At 32.5% G+C, this 20491-nt stretch overlaps 1 protein-coding gene across 1 annotated transcript in view; it reads right to left on the minus strand.

The window, feature by feature from the left end:
• LOC107454895 (locomotion-related protein Hikaru genki) overlaps nucleotides 1–20491 on the minus strand; it is a 209080-nt gene that overhangs the window by 8666 nt on the left and 179923 nt on the right. The window contains exons 5-7 of the mRNA XM_016072238.4: nucleotides 15918–16066; nucleotides 3925–4101; nucleotides 505–681 (exon numbers count right to left, since the gene is read on the minus strand). Of these exons, the coding sequence (XP_015927724.1) occupies nucleotides 505–681; nucleotides 3925–4101; nucleotides 15918–16066 (503 nt within the window). The remainder of the gene's footprint in view (nucleotides 1–504; nucleotides 682–3924; nucleotides 4102–15917; nucleotides 16067–20491) is intronic.

A 20491-nucleotide genomic window follows, 5' to 3' on the forward strand; every position in this document is an offset into this window, starting at 1 on the left:
GACGGCAAGGGGACTCTAAGCCACCTCTATTCACGTTTTATTTTTATTCAAAAAATTTAGCTTCAAATTTTTCTACTAGAAATAATTTATGTATGAAAATTTTTTTATAAGCAAATTAACTGCTCATTTCGCATATAATAAAATAGATAATTTTATCAAAGGGCCAAATATAGATATTGTAATTTACGAAAGCTAATTCTTTCACAAGATACTCTGATATTTAAAGCTAATTATTGAATATAAAAATTTTTGAGCAGGTTAAGATTAATTTTTAAATCAAGGAAAAGAATATCTATGATTCTGCCGCATAAAGATATAGAGGCTTGATGCCGTATCACGAGAAAAACTATGTTTCGTTTCTTTTTGGCAAACTTTAACTCTCAACCAATCACAGTCACACTGAACGATGCTTCTATATTGAAACTGTAGGTGGTGGTAAATCAACGATATAATTTTTTTTTCGAATTCTTACAGAACTGAAAATAATAAAAGTAAAAAAAGTACCTTCACAGTATGGTGTTGAGTTTGACCAGGTTTGATTCTTAAGGCAGATTATTACTGGTAAACCCACGAGTCTATATCCTGTCGGACATGAAAACATAACTCTGGACCCATATGTCCGGTTGTGAGCCTCCACTCTTAAATGGGTGTCTTCCAGAACGAGAGGTGGACACTGTATTACTGTAAAAAGACAACCATTGAACTTTTTCAATAAAATAGGAAATACAAGAACATTTTTTTTGCTATAAAAAGACCATCAAAGATAAGTTTTTACGATGGTTAAAACTTAAAAGCTAATTTTAACATCGTTCTGACAGGAAAAAAACAGTATGCGGCACCATAGCACTGTCCATGTTTAATATTTTTACAGCTATTTTAGGAAGGATCAAATATAACTCTAATTACTTCGTAACTATGATTTTAATTCTGTAAAAATAGAAAAATATTTTAAATAAATACTTTATAACTGTTCGACTCTATTTAAATTATTACTTAACCTAGATCCCCTGAATTATAGTAAAGGAACCTTTTGACAGCCAAACAAAATGAATCTAAATAAATAATTAAGGTATGACTAATTTTTTTAACACTATTTAAAATATTAAGACAACCTAACAAAATAAATAATTATTATAGAGTATATAGAGAAATACCAAAGTTTATGATGCCACGAATATATTATAATATTTTAAAAATCATACCTCACACGCTTGTTTCTTAAAATTTCTCATCACTTTAGAAAGGAACCTTATAATGTTTACCATTTTTAGGAGAATACTTCAAAAGAAATTCTTTAAACTATTAAAATAAATTTTTTAATCGCTTAAATTTAAAGAAAAAAAATGCCCAAATGTTTGAAAAAGTGACCGCTGTTAAAAATGCTACAAATGAACCATAGGCGTAATTTCCTACTTTCGCCCCATATCAAGTAAACTAAAACTGCCAAAGCTTTATGGATCACCCATGGTACTACATAAATCATCTACGGGCACAACACAAACTAACCATATAAATCACTCAACAAAAATCTAAAATAGAGTTAGGGCGTAAGTAATAGCATAGTAATAGACCCTTAAGTATTTTTCCTACTTTTGCCCCATATCAAGCAAACTAGAATGCCAAAGCTTTATAGATCACCCATGGTACAATGTAAACTATCTACGGGCACAACACGAACAAACCATATAAATCACTAAACAGTGATCTATAATAGAGTTAGAACGTGAGTAAGAGTGTAGTAATAGACCCATAAGCATATTTTCTTACTTTTGGCCTATATCAAGTAAACTAAACCTGCCAAAGCTTTATGGATTACTCATGGTTCTATATTAACTATAGGCACAACATGAACTGACCATATAAATCACTAAATAGTAATCTAAAATACAGTTAGGGCGTAGTAATAGATCCATAAGCATATTTTCTACATTGGCCCTATATCAAGTAAACTTAAACTATCAAAGCTATATGGATCACCCATGGTACTATATAAACTATGGGCACAACATAAACTGATCATATAAATCACTAAACAGTAATCTAAAAAAAAGAGTTTTATAAACAGAGCATTTTAGAGGTTTTTTTATACATTAAAAGAGCCAAATCTTAAAAAATTTCTCGTTAAATAACAGCTCGAATCAAACGAGCTTCACTATTATAACAATTTTGCCAGTATCGTACATTTAGGTTGGTTATGATTTATTCCACAGTTGTTAACTGCACAAAATTTGAAACTCAGCATCCATATTTTATTTAAGAAATAAACATATATTTATACATAAAGTATGAATTACAGATTTTCTCTGTACTTCAACTTTGCAACTCTTAATTCAAATCAGCCATAACAAATATCATCTCGCTTCAAATGAGTCTGAATGTCGCACAATTGATTGTTAGATTAAACATATTACAAATTTATAGCCATGAAAATGTAAGCTCTGCGAGTAAATTGATTATGTCTACACGGCCAGTGTTTAAATAATGCAATTCACCTCCCATTTTGGCGGGTTTGATTGCGCAGTTACATTTCCGAGTGCGCTTTATATGTGTGTGTGTGCATAAAGGGGCATTTTGCATCAACTGTAAACTACTTCTACGTCAATAGAAGTGTTTCAGTTACTTGTAAACACAAAGATATGAGGTGCTGTGAATATTTAAAATAATCTTTGAACATCGATATTTATATCGATTAATAAAAGTGTTGCTGGGTATGAAGATTTTAAAAGGATAAGATACATTAATGGGTGCTCCGTAACTACCACCCTTAATGTATATTTTAAGAATGCTTGTTAAAAGAAAAAGATACTCACAGTCGGGGTCACTAATCTCAGTCAGCGAGAAAGACAGTATGAAAATAATCAAAATCGATTTGTTTGTCTGATGAAACTTAAGGGTATTTCAAATAATTGGTTGAAAAATTCTTTCTGTTCCATCAAACAGTTAAATTGTTCTTGGTTGTTTTCATTCAGTCATTCTCACAAGATTTCAATTTCGTTTTTGTTTTATCCAGGCCTTAAATATTAGTTGGCGACCCCTTACTGTGCATACTATTTTGACTTCATTTTTGACGAAAATTCTAAAAAATGTAAATTAAAGGCGTTGCTTTTGAAACAGTTTACATATTTGAATTATTGTATGAGGAATTATTGTAATATTTTCTATGTTTATTTGGCCTCTGCAGGATTGGACGAAGGAAAAAGAAGCGTTTCCCCAGTCCTGCATGCTTCGACTGTGTACGTACGAAGGAGTACTAATACGAGCATACCGTATTGAGATTACGTCCCTGTGATCTTGGGCGGCTAGAATCAGAAAGGCTCGTTTCATATATGATACTGTGGGTCGTGACGAGATAGTCACGTGATCACGCATATGTGATCATGGTCTTCGTGGGGTTACGGTAATTGGAAGAGTGTTTAAATTGTCCTTATAATCATTAGAATTTGCACTAAAACGGCTGTATTGAAATTTAATTGGTAGTAAAAATATAACTTAACAGTTGGATATATTTTTTTATCTCCAATGAGCTGCACAATTGGTCTTGCCGATGAGCAGACCTAGTGCGTTCTCCAGAGGTGGTATCCACTCTTTCAGGACCACCACAATGGGTGAGACACCGTTGGTCATGCTAATTTGGACGTCTAGTTTCTGCCACACTAGATGGCAGCACCGAGACTCTATTTGGATGCTAAAGTGCACTAAGAATTTAATTTTGCCAAGAGCCAATAAGGCACTCCAGGGATCTTTTACATGCCGCATAATCATGCGACATGGCCGCTGAGGACTTTCTGCATCCCGAAAATCCGGTGTCTGGGCCGGGGATCGAACCCGCAGACTTGGGCTGAGAAGGCCGACGACAAACCAACTGCGCCACCCAGCCACTACGGTTGGATATATAGGAAGAGTATATTTCAAAGAAAATCTAACCTTCACAATATGGTGGTGAATCAGACCAAGTTCCAGATGCGGTGCACGTGATTTCTTCTGGTCCAATCAGATTGAATCCTTCCATACACGCAAACCTTGCTTGACTGTGCATTTTGTTACCTTCAACGGCCATCACACGATTGCGATCCAAAGAATCTATGGTTGGACATTGGACTTCTGAACAATGGAGAAAAAAAGATTTATTAATTTAAATAAGAACATTTTTATTAACTTAAAAATGGCTGAAGAGCTTAGTGAATGAACTAGGTAAGTGACTATTTCAAAGTGGCTGTAATCCAGGTGTGAAAAAAAGAGGCACCCGAATTAATTTATTCCAGATTTATTATAAGGCATTGCAAATAATTCTTTGCCTTATATTTACCTCTACCTAATTTGAAATAAAAATCATACAAGCATATTCAAATTTTTTTCTCTTTTGGTTAATGGCGGGCACTTGAGTCTATTTCCCCTTTGGCCTCAGAAATGCCAGAATTGCTACTCTCTTATCGTTACCCAGTGAGCACCTATGGCTAAGCCACGGCGGTGGAGTAGCGTCGCCCACGTCATACAACCACAAACCCGTTTATAGGGCGGGTTACATTCACGCAGAAGAAAGGACATAGAACACAGTGAGAGAGAAAGAAACATCCATGTCCTGAGCGGGATTCGAACCCGCAACCATCAGCTCCGCAGTCAGGCACACTAATCACTCGGCCACCTGGTTGGCATATTCAAAACTAATGTGGATTAGTTATGTTAAAATTAAAGTGAAAGCAAAAACCATTCTGTTGCATTAAACATACCCATATTGATGCGACCACTTTATGTTATTTTTCCTGATTAAAAAATACCCCTGAAATAAATAACACTTACCTGCTTTATTCACTAAGCTGTTTAATTGAGATGGAACAGTTCGTTAAGGACAATTTCAATGCAATGGCACAAAATATATTTAATATTTGGTAAGCAAAAATAATTGACGATTGTTAACTTGTTGTTGTTGTTAATTTACGTCGCACTAGAGCTGCACAATGGGCTATTGGCGACGGTCTGGGAAATATCCCGGAGGATGATCCGAAGACATGCCATCACAATTTTGATCCTCTGCGGAGGGGACGATTGTTAACTCACCAGATATATTATAACTAAAGCCTTGGATACGTAGATAATCTAGGTCTTAAGTTATAACAATATACTTATAATTTTAAATGTTATTTCTATAAACGATTACTTGGAAAAATTATTTATGTTCAGTAATAGATCGTAATAGAGTTATTAGATCTGGAATAGATCTTAATATTCTTTTTAGTACACGTATTTTAATGAATAGTTTCAATTTCGGTAGAAGAAAAACTGTTTTATGCCAAGAAAAAACAATTACCGGGGTTGGTGAACGGTAGCTATCCGGGTGCCCCCTATTCTATCAGAATTTTTCACCATTGCATTTAAATTTTGTTTTTAAAATAAATTTATTTTATTTTTAATGTTTTTATAGGTTATAAGAATCATGAAACCAAATTTACCAACTCGTAAGAACAATGTCAAATCCTAGTTAACACTTACATAGTGAATCAATACACATAGGTGAATCAAATACTACAATGTCACGATCATTAATGATAATAATGTAATTTGAGTACGATACTTTCGTGATCGTTATTGATATCTGCAAGTATTCACTACGACAGTATCATGATCGTTATTGATATCTACAAGTATCCACTACGATACTATCGCGATAATTATCGAGAGCGTAACATTCAAGAAGGTAATATCGCGAATATTATACATAACGATAATTAATTAATACGATATTATGGTGAAGCTGATAAATTTTATTTGGGTAACGAATATTTTAAGCAATGTAAAAATTTAAAACAGTTAAATTGAAAAATGTCGCGGCAAATTGATAATTTTCGATATATTTTCAGCTATACATGGTGATATAAAAATTTGCACTTATGGAGACTAAGACAACTTAAAAAAGATAGTTGCCAACACAAACTAAGCGAACCAGTACTATATTTTTATTTCAAAATTTTTACTAGCCAAAAAAATTTATTTTGTTGATACTTACATAAAGTTTCAAGAATCTCTTCAGAAATAAATAAACGCAGTTATTATCATTATGCAGTTTCAGTTACTTATATATTTTATCAAAGTTTTGACTTAGAACTACCTAAAAACGCGTCGTTTTTCTTTTATTCCATATTGACATATTTTTCAAAATTATGGGCATTGGGCACAATCTCAAAACACAGAACTTTATATAGCATTCAATAAATAGAACGATATTAGCTCCATAAACAAACGGCAACTTCTACTTTGACGTGTTTCATTTTTTTAAAAACTTTTTCTTATACACTTCATTTTTATAACAGAAAATGTTTTCTTCAAGAATTTTTCTTTTAAAAATATTTTCAAGTTGTATTTTGTTTACTTACTTTCCATTTATTTTAGAATGAATAAAATTGTGACTGAACCAAAACGTTTTAAATGTTTTTTAAAGTAGAAACACATTGTGAACAGTCTGTCAGCCCATTTAATAGCAAGTTTATAAATTTTAAATTTTATAGTTTCTGTAAAGTTAATGTGTAAGTTATGAATATGAAACTAAAAATTTCATACCATTTGTAATCGGAATAAAACAGTCATTTTACGAAAAAAGACTTTTATATAATACGCATATTTAAACTACAAAATATCATGAAAATCTCTTTTACTGTAAGTATATTTCTAAGGTTGAAAACAACTTACATAGAAATTTAATGGAAAATGTGTTTCGATACAAATTTTTATATTTAAAACATTTTGATTTAAATTTGTGCAGATTATTTTGAGATTAAACAAATAAAATTTTATGGGACGCATTTTAGTCGGTTGTAAAAGTATTAAATAACTAGAGAACAAGAGCACAAATTTGGGATTTGAATCAGGTTTTTTTTCTTTCCTTTGTATGTTTTATTAATACATATTGCTATACATATTACATGGGGAAGTTAATAAGCAATCACCACTTTCCGGCGTCATGCAGTTTGGGTGTAGAAATCAAAAATACGAAATTCCATTGTTGAAATCCATTGTTGCAGATTTATTGTATTTGAGTATTGCGTATTTGCGTATTGTATTTGAGCTGTAGCTGCTGCAATCTTTACACACTCCAATTTCGCAAAATTGAAGAAAGTAAATATATAATAATATAATAACAGAACAAAAAATAGATAATGAAATAACGCTACATTTAAAGTTACGACACGGATCAAATGATACGGTATCCTCACATCCGTTATGTGACACAGATGGAGGGAAAAAAACGAATTACATTTTTATACAAGATATTAAAGTTTGGAAGGCTCCTGTATATTTATATCCTCTTCTTCTTCTTCGTAACCACTACAGCCTAATGCAGGCCAAGGCTTTCTCAATTAGTTGCCTCCAGACAGGGCGACTTTGAGCTAGATATTTGTATATTTATATATGTATCTTAATTTTTTTGAGGAGGGTGAAGTTAAATAATTCAGAAAACGCTAATTTTGTTTGTACCTAATTGAACAAATTCAATTAAATATTTGGGGTGATTAATTTTTAATCCTTTGATTGCTAACTGCTCTTAGCTTTGGACAGAACACTTTTTTCACGCAATATTGATTTTGTAGACGGGGTAATTAAAACATTACACATAATCCAAATGCTATTACTACTTTATTAACTCCAAAAACTGAACAAACATTTTGTATGTTCATTATACAAGGTCCGGCTATTAATTTCCAGGACTCATGGAATAACTCAGAAGAAAATAAAATTAAACACATAGCCATTTAATATTATTCGAAGTAACCCCCATCAGCCATAATGCACGTCTGTGCTCGGCAGTGCAAATTTCGGATCGAAGTTTTAAAGTCCTCTTTTGGAATGCTCTTTAATAGTGACGTTGCAGTCTTCTTGATGGCTTCGACATCTTGAAATCTTGTCCCCTTCAGAGAATTTTTCAGCTTAGGAAGCAGTCTGCGGGTGCTAGGTCTGGAGAGTATGGTGGATGCTGCATTTCAACGACACCATGCTGGGCTAAGAATCGCCTCACAGGCAACGCAATGTGTGGAAGCGAACCTGTTCAATTTCTTCCGGCGTGCGTAACGACTGCGGCCAACCTGTGTGTGGATCATCTTTCGCGCTGTCTCAAAAGCGTTTAAACCATTCAAAAGTTCTGGAGCGACATAATGCTTCCTCGCCGTAAACTTCTTTTAATCATTTGTAGGTTTCTGCAGCTGTCTCGCCCAATTTGAAGCAACATTAAATGTTTATTCTTGCTCCATTTTCACTTCGACAATAGGAATTTAAGAGCTATGTTTTAATGCGCCTTTCTATGAGAACCACTTACTTCAGTATGGTGCCGATTGCACTGCACATGCGCAAGAAAACACTCTTCAATATGCAATCATTAGCGCCATCTTCCGGCTCTTCGTTCTCCTACAGTTATGTCAGTCCTGAAAATTAATAGCCGGCCCTTGTATATTGTTTATTTACAGACTTTTAAATATTAAAACGAGATTTGATTGTTATAATGTGCATGCATTCGGTTTTTGAATATTTGACAAAATAATTTTCGTTGCTAAGCAACGAGAAATAAGATTACTATTGCGAGTGTTGTACATTTACAAGAGAAACTAATTTCTAACATACACTTAAGACAGACTAAACACCAATGCCTTTGCCAAGTATGCCTTGACATCGAAAATGATCTACACAGATGGCTACACCTTACATATAGACCCATAGGATACACCCATGGTTTTCGCTGGGCGCATATGTGCTCCCAATAGCCAATATTTACCAGATTGCGGCTATCACCTATATTTTATGGATCAGAAATTGGAATCTGAAGGAAAAAAGGTTGAGTTAATGAGAAAAAAAGTTGAGGAAAAAAGGTTGAGTTGAATGTTAATTAAGAGAAAGTACGTTTTTGAGTCTGATTTCGTAACTTAAGATATAGTCTGCACTAATTAATTAGCATATTTGAGGTCGCCGTCTCGAACCATTCATATTGAGTTACAGAACGTAAAGATCCGATCATAAGATCAAAAGTTATTCAGGGTGGTCCGTTTTTTTATTTGACACACTGTAGTACATTTAGTGCTCAGCAGATTAGCAATGTATAAGAATTTAGAATTTGCCTGGAGGGAATTTAAAATTAAGAAGTAAATTAAATTGATTGGCAAATTAAAATGGGTAAAATGCAATTAATTGTCAATTTATTGAGTGGGAGTCTACATTAATATGGTGGTCATTAATATGATCTACATTAATACGGTAGTACTTGGATTTTGCTTAAATTTTTTTTAATATTCTGCTTTCATTAAATTCGTATGAATCTGGACAAATTGGACTTTCCCGGACAATAAATTTTGAGAAATTGAATAAAATTTCTCTTAGGTAATTACTTAAAAGAAAATTTAAATCCCAAGGAAAAATAATGTTTTAGAACAAATTGCTCCGAATAAATCCTGAAAAATTTTATTGTTCAAAAACTCGAAGCAATCTGGAAGTATATAAGATTTACTTAAATGTCATCGCGTTTTTCACATTTTTCCTCGACATAAATATTTTATTTTTTTTCTTGCAGCCAAGAAAAAAAGGTACTTTATTTTCAAGTTCTATTAAAAATCTCAGAAATGCATTGGGAGTTGCGTCATAACTTATGAGCGTCATCTACCAACGTCTAATTCTGCCTTAAGTGGCTATAAATAAAACAGTATTAATTCTCAAAAATAAATGCAGAGTTCCACTTAGTCATAGTTATAGATTCTTTTGAAATGTTTGTTTTTTCATTTCCGAGAAGATGTCATTGTAGATTAAATTTTCTTTTCAAACTTATTTTAATAATAAATTTTATAAATATAAAAGTGCTAAAATATATTTTTGATCAATTAAGGTTTAAAAAGCGAATGCTTGTAAGTGAATTATAAAGAAAGCTTTATTATTTAACAAATAGTAACTTTTTAATGCAATTTTTAAATTAAAAAAGCTTTCCGTATTTTCCGATGTTGACTTCTTAAGTAACTAATTTCAATGTAAGTTGGGGTTAAGAAATTAAGACTTATACAACCATAATATATTAATAATCGGCGTTGAACAGCCGATCCCGTTCTGAGTTTACGACCATCAATGTTCACCGTGTAATTTCGAGCACAAAACGGGAGACAAGGGAACTCCTGGATCATGCATTAGGACAAACTAGCCTTCGTGGAGGAGTTTTTTGATTGAACAAACCCACATTTGCGTTATGTTCATTTTATTTTATAACCGTCGTTTAACACCAGCCTAGTAATTTTGAACCATTCCAGAAGACAAGGGATCAGTACCCCCAGAGATATTCATTTGTTATGGGAACATGGAGGACTTTGTGACACGACAGATTTAACGCGCATCAATCGCCATTTACTACACGGAGAGTCTTCGGCAGGCAGGGAACGGATCCACGATCTCTTCAACATGGGCTCAGTGCCCTACCAGCTAGGCTATTTTGGCCCTGTGTTATATTTAATTTTATTTTATAATCGTCGTTGAACAGCCGACCCAATCTTATGGGTTTACGACTGCTAATATTCAACTCCGTAGCCTTGTAATTTTGAACCTAATTCAGACGACAAGGGAACTCCTGGATTGAGTATTGGGAGAAATTTGCCTTCGTGGAGGATTTTTTGATGGAGCTAACCCGCATTTGCGTTACATGGAGAGGAAGACCACGAGAACCTTCCACGATTAGCATGATGGCAAGGGGACTCTAACCCATGATCCGTCTACCACTGAGGATATTTCTCGTCAGCACGGTGGAAGACGGATGCGGAATTCGCATCGATTTGGATTCGAACCCGGTTCGTCTCATTGGAAGGCTATCCCCTGAGCCATCGCGACTCTGTGTTATATTTAGAGAAAAACCATAAAAACCATCTTCGGTTAGTTCAACGCCATGGGGATTCTAACCTTTCTTCCACTGAGGATATTTCACACCAGAGCTCTGCCGTCGGTTCGAGACGGAGCCGAATTCGTATCAACCAGTCCCAGCCGGAATTCGATCCTGGGTCACCTCTAAGATGGGCGAGCACTTGTGCCACCACGGTTTCCGGTGACACATTTAATCAATTTTTTCCAAAGGTGTAAAAGTGTCAGTAACACATTTGGACAAATTTTTACTAAAATCTGATGCTTAGCATAAAAATTTAGTCTTTACTGACGTATTTCCCCTTCAACCATTTGCGCCAACACAACGCCAAATTCCTTTTGGCGACTTCCGAATTCATTCTCATATAGTTATTGGTTATAAAGAAGTAGATAAAATACTAACACAACTTATAAACCCATACAGAAATGAGAAAATATTTAAATTTGAACCACTTCCAGAATATAGTGTTGATCCTAAGTGTTGGCAAAATTGGCTTCATGGTTTCTTATAAGCGATAAGAACAGAGGTGTCTAACTTTTTTTTTTATGCAGATCTTTCCTTTTGCTTCAACCCTATGTATTGGCACATATATTTACAAAATAGTAATCATGTTATATAGACACAAATAATAAAATGTGTAGTAATAAATACATATTTAAACTAATCGGATATTTTTGTGTTCGCAACTGCCTATTTTATTTCGATAAAGATTTTCAAACTTTTGTGCCGTATTTTCCTAATATAAACGCTATTAATAAAACTATTGTTGAAACTTTTACATTTTCCTTAAACAAGCTCCAACACGTTTACCCAAGTAATTGGATTGAAATTTTCCAGCGAAAATAATATTCTCATGTTTGACGATAACTAAAATTGTATGGTTCGTAAGGTTAGATTAAAATTCCCTCCATGTTTTTAACCATAACAGAGAACACGTTTTTTTTAAACCCTTTGAAGCAGAATTTTTATTACATTTATTTTTCATACCTTTCTCTTTATTTTGCTTTTGATTTAGGTCAAAATAAGCGAAAAATAATATATTTAGCATTTTAATACTTAATGGTTATGAAATACAGCATAAAACACTGGTGTCAAATTCTGCGTTAAAGGTAAAATCTTCCAAACACGGTTCACATCCAAACAATAGTTTTTCAAATTTGCATTCGTTTGCAGTTATTTATATTTAAGAGAAACAGTTATTCGTCATTGAAATTTCTTTATCTTATAAAATCATTTATTATTAAATGTTTGAACATCAATCAAAAAGGAAATTAGAATTCTTTTTTTTTGTCTGATTTTATAATTTAATACAAGTAGAATTACGATAATCTACCATATTCTTTTTATTAACTACACTGGTTATCATAAATTAAGGAAAAATCACAAAAATAGCGATAACTCTTTCAAAAGTAAGCCAAACCGTGCAAAATTTGCATATGTTGTCCACTAAGAGTAGCTGAGTAAAATTGCAATATGCAAATTAGTGGCGCTGCACTCGGCTTACGTCATCTGCCTGGAGCATAAAAGTCCAAGTTTGAGAGAAAGCACACAAATTTTACTGTGATTGCGACATTGAAAATCTGAGATAGCCAATTCGTAATAATGACCTCTAGGCATCATTTGCCTGAAGAACTACGATGGAGAGCCATCGGGAGACTAGAGGCAGGGCAGAGTCAATCAGAAGTGGCCAGATGGCTAAATGTGAGTCCATCTGTGGTTCATAGACTTTGGAGGCAATTTCAAACCACAGATTCGGCATCTAGGAGGTTCAGTCAAGGACGGCCAACTGTTACGACCAGTGCCGATGACCGATATTTGACATTAAGTGCACGCAGGAATAGAACCGCTACTCCGACACATCTTAGATCCTCTCTTGCTGCAGCCACCGGAAGGTTGGTGTCAACGTCAACTGTGCGCAGAAGGCTCCACGAAGGTGGTCTGTATGCGAGACGACCAGCCATTTGCGTGCCGCTCACATCACGCCATAGGAGAGACCGTTTGCAGTGGGCCCGACAACATGTCCACTGGACGTCAGATCAATGGAGGCCTGTTCTCTTTACGGATGAGTCCAGGTTTAGTCTAGAAAGTGACAGTAGACGTTATTTGATATGGAGAGAACCTGGGACCCGTTATCATCCATCAAACATCCGTGAAAGAGATGCATACGGAAGAGGCAGTGTCTGTGTTTGGGGAGGCATATCCTTAGGAGGGCGCACATACCTCCATGTCTTTCCAAGGGGAACCGTGAATGCTCAGGTTTATCGAGACAACATCCTTGATGCTTATGTGCGCCCATATGCCGGGGCAATTGGTGATTGCTTCCTGTTACAGGACGATAATGCAAGACCACACAGAGCTCGCATTGTTGATGATTATCTTCAACAGGAAACAATTACTCGCATGGAGTGGCCAGCTCGATCCCCGGACTTGAATCCTATCGAGCACGTTTGGGATGCTCTAGGGAGGCGTGTATCTGCCATCAATCCGCCCCCTCAGACCCTTGCCACGCTTGCAACTGCTTTACAAGAGCAATGGCTCTCACTTCCTATTGAACTGATAGACCGCATAATTGAAAGCATCACACATCGCTGTTTGTGCTGTATTGCTTCTAGAGGCAATCATATTCCATATTAACCCTTTCAGTCCCAAATATTTATTTTTCAATAAAAAAATCTGAAATTTGTAAAACAGACTCATTTTGCATTCAAAAGAACAAAACAAACAGAATTTTTTTTTTTTTTAAATTTCTTTAATAAAATTTTAAATGATTCCAAATGGCATCATTGGGAATAAAGTAGTGAAGGACGAAAATCACTAGAAAAGTTTTTGAATATATATTATGCATTATTTAAAGATTTATAACTTTATAAATGGGGTATTTTTTAATAACTAAATAAATTATAACTATTCTGCAAGAAATATTTGGCACTATTATATTTTTTACACATTTAAAAAAATTGAACCAATTTTCATCATTATTGATATGGTTAGATTAGAACATTATTATTTCTCAGTATTACTTATTTATTTTACATGAAATGTTTTAAAACAGTCAAAACAGGACAGGAATGTTAAGACAGGAATGCATTGGGGTGCATCCAGAGCTGGATTATACCTTTCGTAGGCCCTAGGCATAGCCGTTCTTGGGCCCTCCCCTCCTTCCCCCACTCCTCCCCTCTTTTCGAAATATATGCTAAAATTTTCTTGCATATTTTTTTTTTACATTTTTATTAATATGGATTTTAATTTACAAATTTGTTTATCGAACTTTATCTGCAATACCGACATACTGCCGATATTGCAGCTGATATCGATATTACCATTATGATTAGTTCGATCGATAACTATGTAAGCACTTCAAGTCAACAATACAACAACAAAACAACAAAGAAAACAGTGAAATTGATAGTGAGATTAATTACAAGAAATATTTATACTACAAATAGCTTCATAGTTCTTATGATACTACTATGATAACTAAGTAAAAGAAATTAACATTGTCATAAGTTAATCTTTTGAAATTATTGATAAATAAATTTGCAAGGTAGGTTAAATGTTTACTAATAGAAAAAAAAATTATTTTTGTCAAAAAAAATTTTTCTCCCAAGTTTTTCGTAGGCCCTAGGCACGTGCCTAGTTGTAATTAACTTTAGATTCCATTGATATATCACCTAGAACATTATCACTAGTTTCTTCATTTGAATCCAAGTCTTCTATTTCGATGTCAGACAAGTCTCCATTCATAAGCAAATGAACCACTTTATCAATAGATAAAGCCTCTGCTTTTTGCTTTGGCATCAGGAAAAATAATGACAAAAAGAAATAAGTCTTTTTTATCCCAAAATCTGAGTAAAACTTGAAAAAGTAATAAGAAAGAGCAAAGAAAAACGATATAAATTCAAAATAAACAACGCATTAGACAATGATATAGAGTTGTACTCAACTCCCACTGATTCCATTTGGAATCATAACTTTTCAATAAATAAAAGCAATAAATTTTCAAAACGAAAATTGTTAAAAATTGTTGAAATACTATTTATGAACATTTAAATAAATAAAAATGAAATATTTAAAAATATTCTTTAATTTAAAATGCCTCAAAAAGATATTTTATTTCAATAACTTTTATGGATTTGAACAAAACTGAAACAAGTATCATTTCAATCACAAACACATGTAGTGCCGAAATCTATTGGTGAAAAATAAAAATATATTTCGTTAGAGGAATGTTTGTAGATTAAAATACCGCCTATTTCAAATCAAATGGAGTTTTAGGTAAGCAGATAAAAAATCTTAAATGTAATGATTCCAATTGGAATCACTGGGACTGAAAGGGTTAAAGGTACTTTTTCTATTGCAAACCGATACTTCCAATTTGTTTATTTTATACATGTGCTAATTTCTATACTACTATTAATGTCTGATAATTTCTTTTTATGTTGTTTAATACCTTACTATGTGTTGTATATTGTGGGTAAGTTTCATAAAATTCCATGTGTAATTTCTTGAGTTATCGCGATTTTTGTGAATTTTCCTTAATTTATGATAACCAGTGTATTAGACTGTTCCTCATAGTTAAGAAAAAAAAATATCCTCCCGATGGTGTTCCTGCTTTGTCGGGGCTGTGAGGCTTGTGTGTACCAATGACCCGGAGGGCTATGCCGGCTGTAGCTTGCTACCGGTAGGATCTCCCAAGCCGGGCAGGCCGAAGGGTAGGTGCCAGACGAGAAAGAACACCAACACGAGCCAAGACACACTTTTACCTATTTGGTGCTCAGATCCCCGGATCAACAGAAGCTGTATCTCACCTCCTCCTTATGACTCCGTTGACCCAGAACTTATCCCCCCTTCTGGTCCTCAATTTTCTTTGGGTCAACTGTCTGATGGACATTGTCTGACTTCATCAGGTATTGGAGGATAAGCCACAACAACAACAAAAAATATCAGAATAAATTTTTGCTTGTAATTAGAGAGTCGGGGAAAAATATAGATAAAAAGGACACCAGTGTCCCGTCAAAGGATTAACCATAAATTCACCGTGACCATGACTTACTTCGAACTCTGACATGAACTTCATTGGAGTGTCCTTTTGGTGTTGTGCAGGTAAATATTCCATCATCTGTATCTTTGGCATAATAAATAGAGAGTCTGTACTTAAGTCCACGTTCTTCTATTCCGTCAGCCCAGCCACTGGGATACTGTCTTTCAAGGTACCATCAGATCAACAGCACAAAGAAAAGAAATGATAAAATTTTGATTAAAAAGTTGTGTGCACCACCAATATAACTTATACAATATTATAATTATTAGGGTACTGTTTTTTCTAACCCCTCGGCCCAGAATGATGTATGATAAAATTTTGATTAAAAACGTTGTGTACACCATCAATATAACTTATACAATATTATAACTACTTGGGTACTGTTTTTTCTAACCCCTCAAAAAATCCAGAATGATATGTGATAAAATTTTGATTAAAAACGTTGTGTACACCATCAATATAACTTATACAATATTATAACTACTTGGGTACTGTTTTTTCTAACCCCTCAACAATCCAGAATGATATGTGATAAAATTTTGATTAAAAACGTTGTGTACACCACCACTATAACGTATACAATATTATAAGTACTTGGGTACTGTTTTTTCTAACCGCTCAAAAAACCCAAAATGATATATGATAAAATTTTGATTGTAAACGCTGTGTACACCACCACTATAACGTATACAATATTGTAATTACTTGGGTACTGTTTTTTATAACAACTCAAAAGATCCAGAATGATATATGATAAAATTTTGATTGAAAACGTTGTGTACACCACCAATATAACTTATGCAGTATTATAACTTCTTGGGTACTGTTTTTTCTAACCCCTCAAAAAGCCCCAGAATGATGCATGATAAAATTTTTATTAAAAACGTTGTGCACACCACCAATATAACGTATACAATATTATAACTACTTGGGGTACTGTTTGTTCTAATCCCTCAAAAAATCCAGAATGATATGTGATAAAATTTTGTTTAAAAATTTTGTATACGCCAATATAATTTATACAATATTATGACGACAGATACACTGTCTTTTCCAATCGCCCCAAAACCTAGAAAGATAAATTATAAAATTTTGATTAAAAAGTTGCGTAAATCAATATAATTTATACAGTATTTTAATTACTTGGATATTTTTTTCTAACCTCCCAGAGAACCTAGAGAAATAAATGATAAAATTTTGTTTAAAAACGTTGCGTATTCCAATGTAATTTATACAGTACTAGTTGTTGCCCGTAAGGAAGTGCTTTGATTTCAGTTTTAACTACAATAAATCATTGTTACAATGTCCTGTACCTACCATTAAAGTTTGTACCATGAATTCGGGACCACCCTGTATATGCTTTTGCTCGAAGAAGGCGAACTTCGTCACCAATGGTCGGTGTGACAGTATGCAGCTTCGTAGGACTGTTTATGTTTAACATTTCTACAGCCTTTTTAGAAAAGATAAAAAATAAATCTAAATACTTACTTAACTTAGTTTTTAGTTCCATAAAAATACAAAATTATTCTAAATAAATACTTAACGCATAACTAACTATTCAGCACTACTTAAATTATTACTTGAGACAGTCTAAAAAATGAATCTAAATAATTGCCTAACGTATAACTAGTTATTAAACACTACTTTAATTATTACTCAAGACAACAAAGTAACGAAATCGGAGGTTTTTCAAACCTTTCAAACCCCTTAGAGGTGGAGTATCAGAAAGTTAATTCTTCCTTAGTAGTTGCTTACGTCATAAAAGAAAATCATTGTACAAATGTGAACTTCAGTAGTTTGAGCTTCGCAATACTGAATCAGTCAGTTAGTCAGGACATGTCTTTTTAATTTGCATAGATTAAAAGTAATTTTTCTACCTCAGCAAAAAAAAAATTGAAAAATGAAAATTTTGATTAAAAATATTGTTGCAAGCAAATATTAAACTACTAGGATGCAACTACATTATATAATTAAATGTATTTTCCAAATTAGGCATAACCTTCATACTTTATTGAAAATCAAGCTCTCGAATGCGTTAAACAAGTCGGTACTGAAAGAAAACACAAATAATTAAGATCAAAAGGAAAAAACTTCTTTGAAAAAAACGCGCTAAAAAGCAGCAGAAATTTCAGAAAAAAGTATCAATACAAAACAAATGAAATAAAACAAAAATACGACCACCGAAGCCGACGTCTTCAGGGGGTACCGGCCCCGGTAGCCATTAAAAACAAAACCATTTCTATTTGAGGGAGAAGCAAAAGCTTAAAATATCTCCCTCAGTACCCCGATGGTTTTGTATAGAGGTCCAGGAAAAACAAGATACATTCAAAAGAATAAACAAATTACGAAAAGAAAATCAATAAAAATCATCAGAAAATTAAAAACTCACAGTCACAGGTCAAGAATCAACTTCAAAAGCGGAGGAAAAGAAAACACTAAAAACTGAAAAACAATGCCCCCTATAATAATGCGCAGTAAAAGTTTAAAAATGATATGAAAAGGTCAGGAGAAGGAGATACGTAGATAAATTAATAGAATGCTTAACTGGGGCTGCTCAGTTAAGACTAGAATTGCGCCCTGTTAAAAGAAAAAATATAAAAAAAACCTAAAAACCATCAATCATTTTTTTAATTAAAAAATTAACATTACAAAAATTAAAAGGAAAATCATTTTTACTCAAATTATTTAAAAAATTATCCACAGCTTCTCGAAAACTTTCAACATTATTACAAATTTTCTTGATCCTAACTAATTGCGAAAAAACAAGATTTTTGAATATTTTACTACACAAATTAGTTTTAAAGTTGCAGAAAAAAATAACATTAAAATTAAAGGCTTTTCTTTTATCAAACACACCAATTTTAATAAAATTGTTAACAATATCAATTTTAAAATCTAAATATTCAATATTAAAGCAATTTTCATTAGTTTTTTTCAGGACCAAATCACCAGGATAAATTGTATAAATAAAATTAAAATCGTCACAATTAAACAAAATCAAATCATCAATATATCGGAAAGCATTAAGTACTTTATGTTCAAGAAATTTAGCCTCAAAAAAGTGCAAAAAAATGTTGGCAAAAGCCCCAGAAAAGGAATTACCTTGTGGAATTCCAATAATTTGTTTATAAAAATCTAAACCATTAAAAAGAACATTCTCAAAAAGATTAAACTTGCATAAATCTAACCAGTTAAACCTATCAATTTTTTCATCAAATAAATACTTGTCATAAATACCTTCACAAATCTCAATAATTTTTTCATGTGGTATGCTGGTATACAAATTTTCAAAATCAAAAGTGTTAATGCTGAAAATATCATTACTTTTAATAAAATCCAAAACTTCAACATTACTTTCAATAATAATATTTTTTTCTTTTTTAATTTTAAGCAAAATAATTTTTAAAAAACAAAAAAACCTTTTACTAATATCAGAATTATAACTATTAGTACCACATGCTATAAACCTAAATTTAATTGGATTTTTATGAAATTTAACTATTGGAAATAAATATGGAAATGTAATCCTATTTAATTTAAATTTTAATTTTTTACTAAATGCAATAATTCTTTTTTCAATAACTTTTTTATCTTCTTTTAACTTTAAATAGGTATTATTTGCATTATATTCTCCAATAATCAATTTTTTAAAAAAATATTTACACATAATACAAAAATTATTTGAAGCTTTATCTACAACAGTAACAATGAATTTATCCTTAAGATTTTTAATTTTTCTAGATAAATCATAATCAATAAAAGTACCTTTAGGAAAAGAACTAAAACTGGTATTAAATAAATTAAATCTAACCCTTTCAATAATTTTAGCCTTCCACTCAAAAAAACCCTCAACAGGCCAATGATATTTTCTGGAAATTTTTGCAATAAAAAAATCTAGATCTTTTTTAATGGATAAAATAAAATCTTCTTTTTTCATCTTAACTCTGGTTCTAAATTTTGAACCCTTACTTAAAATGCTAATTAGATCCTGATCACCCACAATTTCCAAATTTCCGGTAATAACATGTCCATAATCATTATCAATAAATTTTGAAAAACCCTCCTCATTACAATAACAATCAGATTTAGAAATACAATTAAGATTTCGACTTAAAAAATTATAATTACACACCTTTTTCCTAAGTGTAGAAGAATATTTAAAAGCAGCAGTAACTCTAATTTGTTCTAAAGGAAAGAAATCAGAAAGACCATGAATAATCTGTGGTAACTTAGCATTTTCAAAATTCTTATCATGAAAATTAATCGTACAAAAAACCCTTTCGACTTTAGAAACATTATTAAAAAGCAAATCAGTTTTATTAACACCAATTTTTGATTTAATTAAATCCAAAACTATAAATTTAACAAGTTCAGTATCAAATTTAATTTTAGAACCAAATTTAATAAGGAAATTTTTTAAAATTTTATTTTTAAAACCAAAAATATATTTCCTAATAGTGAAAATATTATTCAAATTAACAGGTAAGTTACAAAAATTCGAAAACTCATCAAACTCAATAAATTTACCCTTACCTTTTCCACCTCCCCTTTTACTTCTAAATTTTGAATCACAAACACCAGGAAAA

Source organism: Parasteatoda tepidariorum, chromosome 10, assembly GCF_982258835.1.
Source record: "Parasteatoda tepidariorum strain Cologne lab strain chromosome 10, Ptep-v5.0, whole genome shotgun sequence".
NCBI lineage: Eukaryota > Metazoa > Arthropoda > Arachnida > Araneae > Theridiidae > Parasteatoda > Parasteatoda tepidariorum.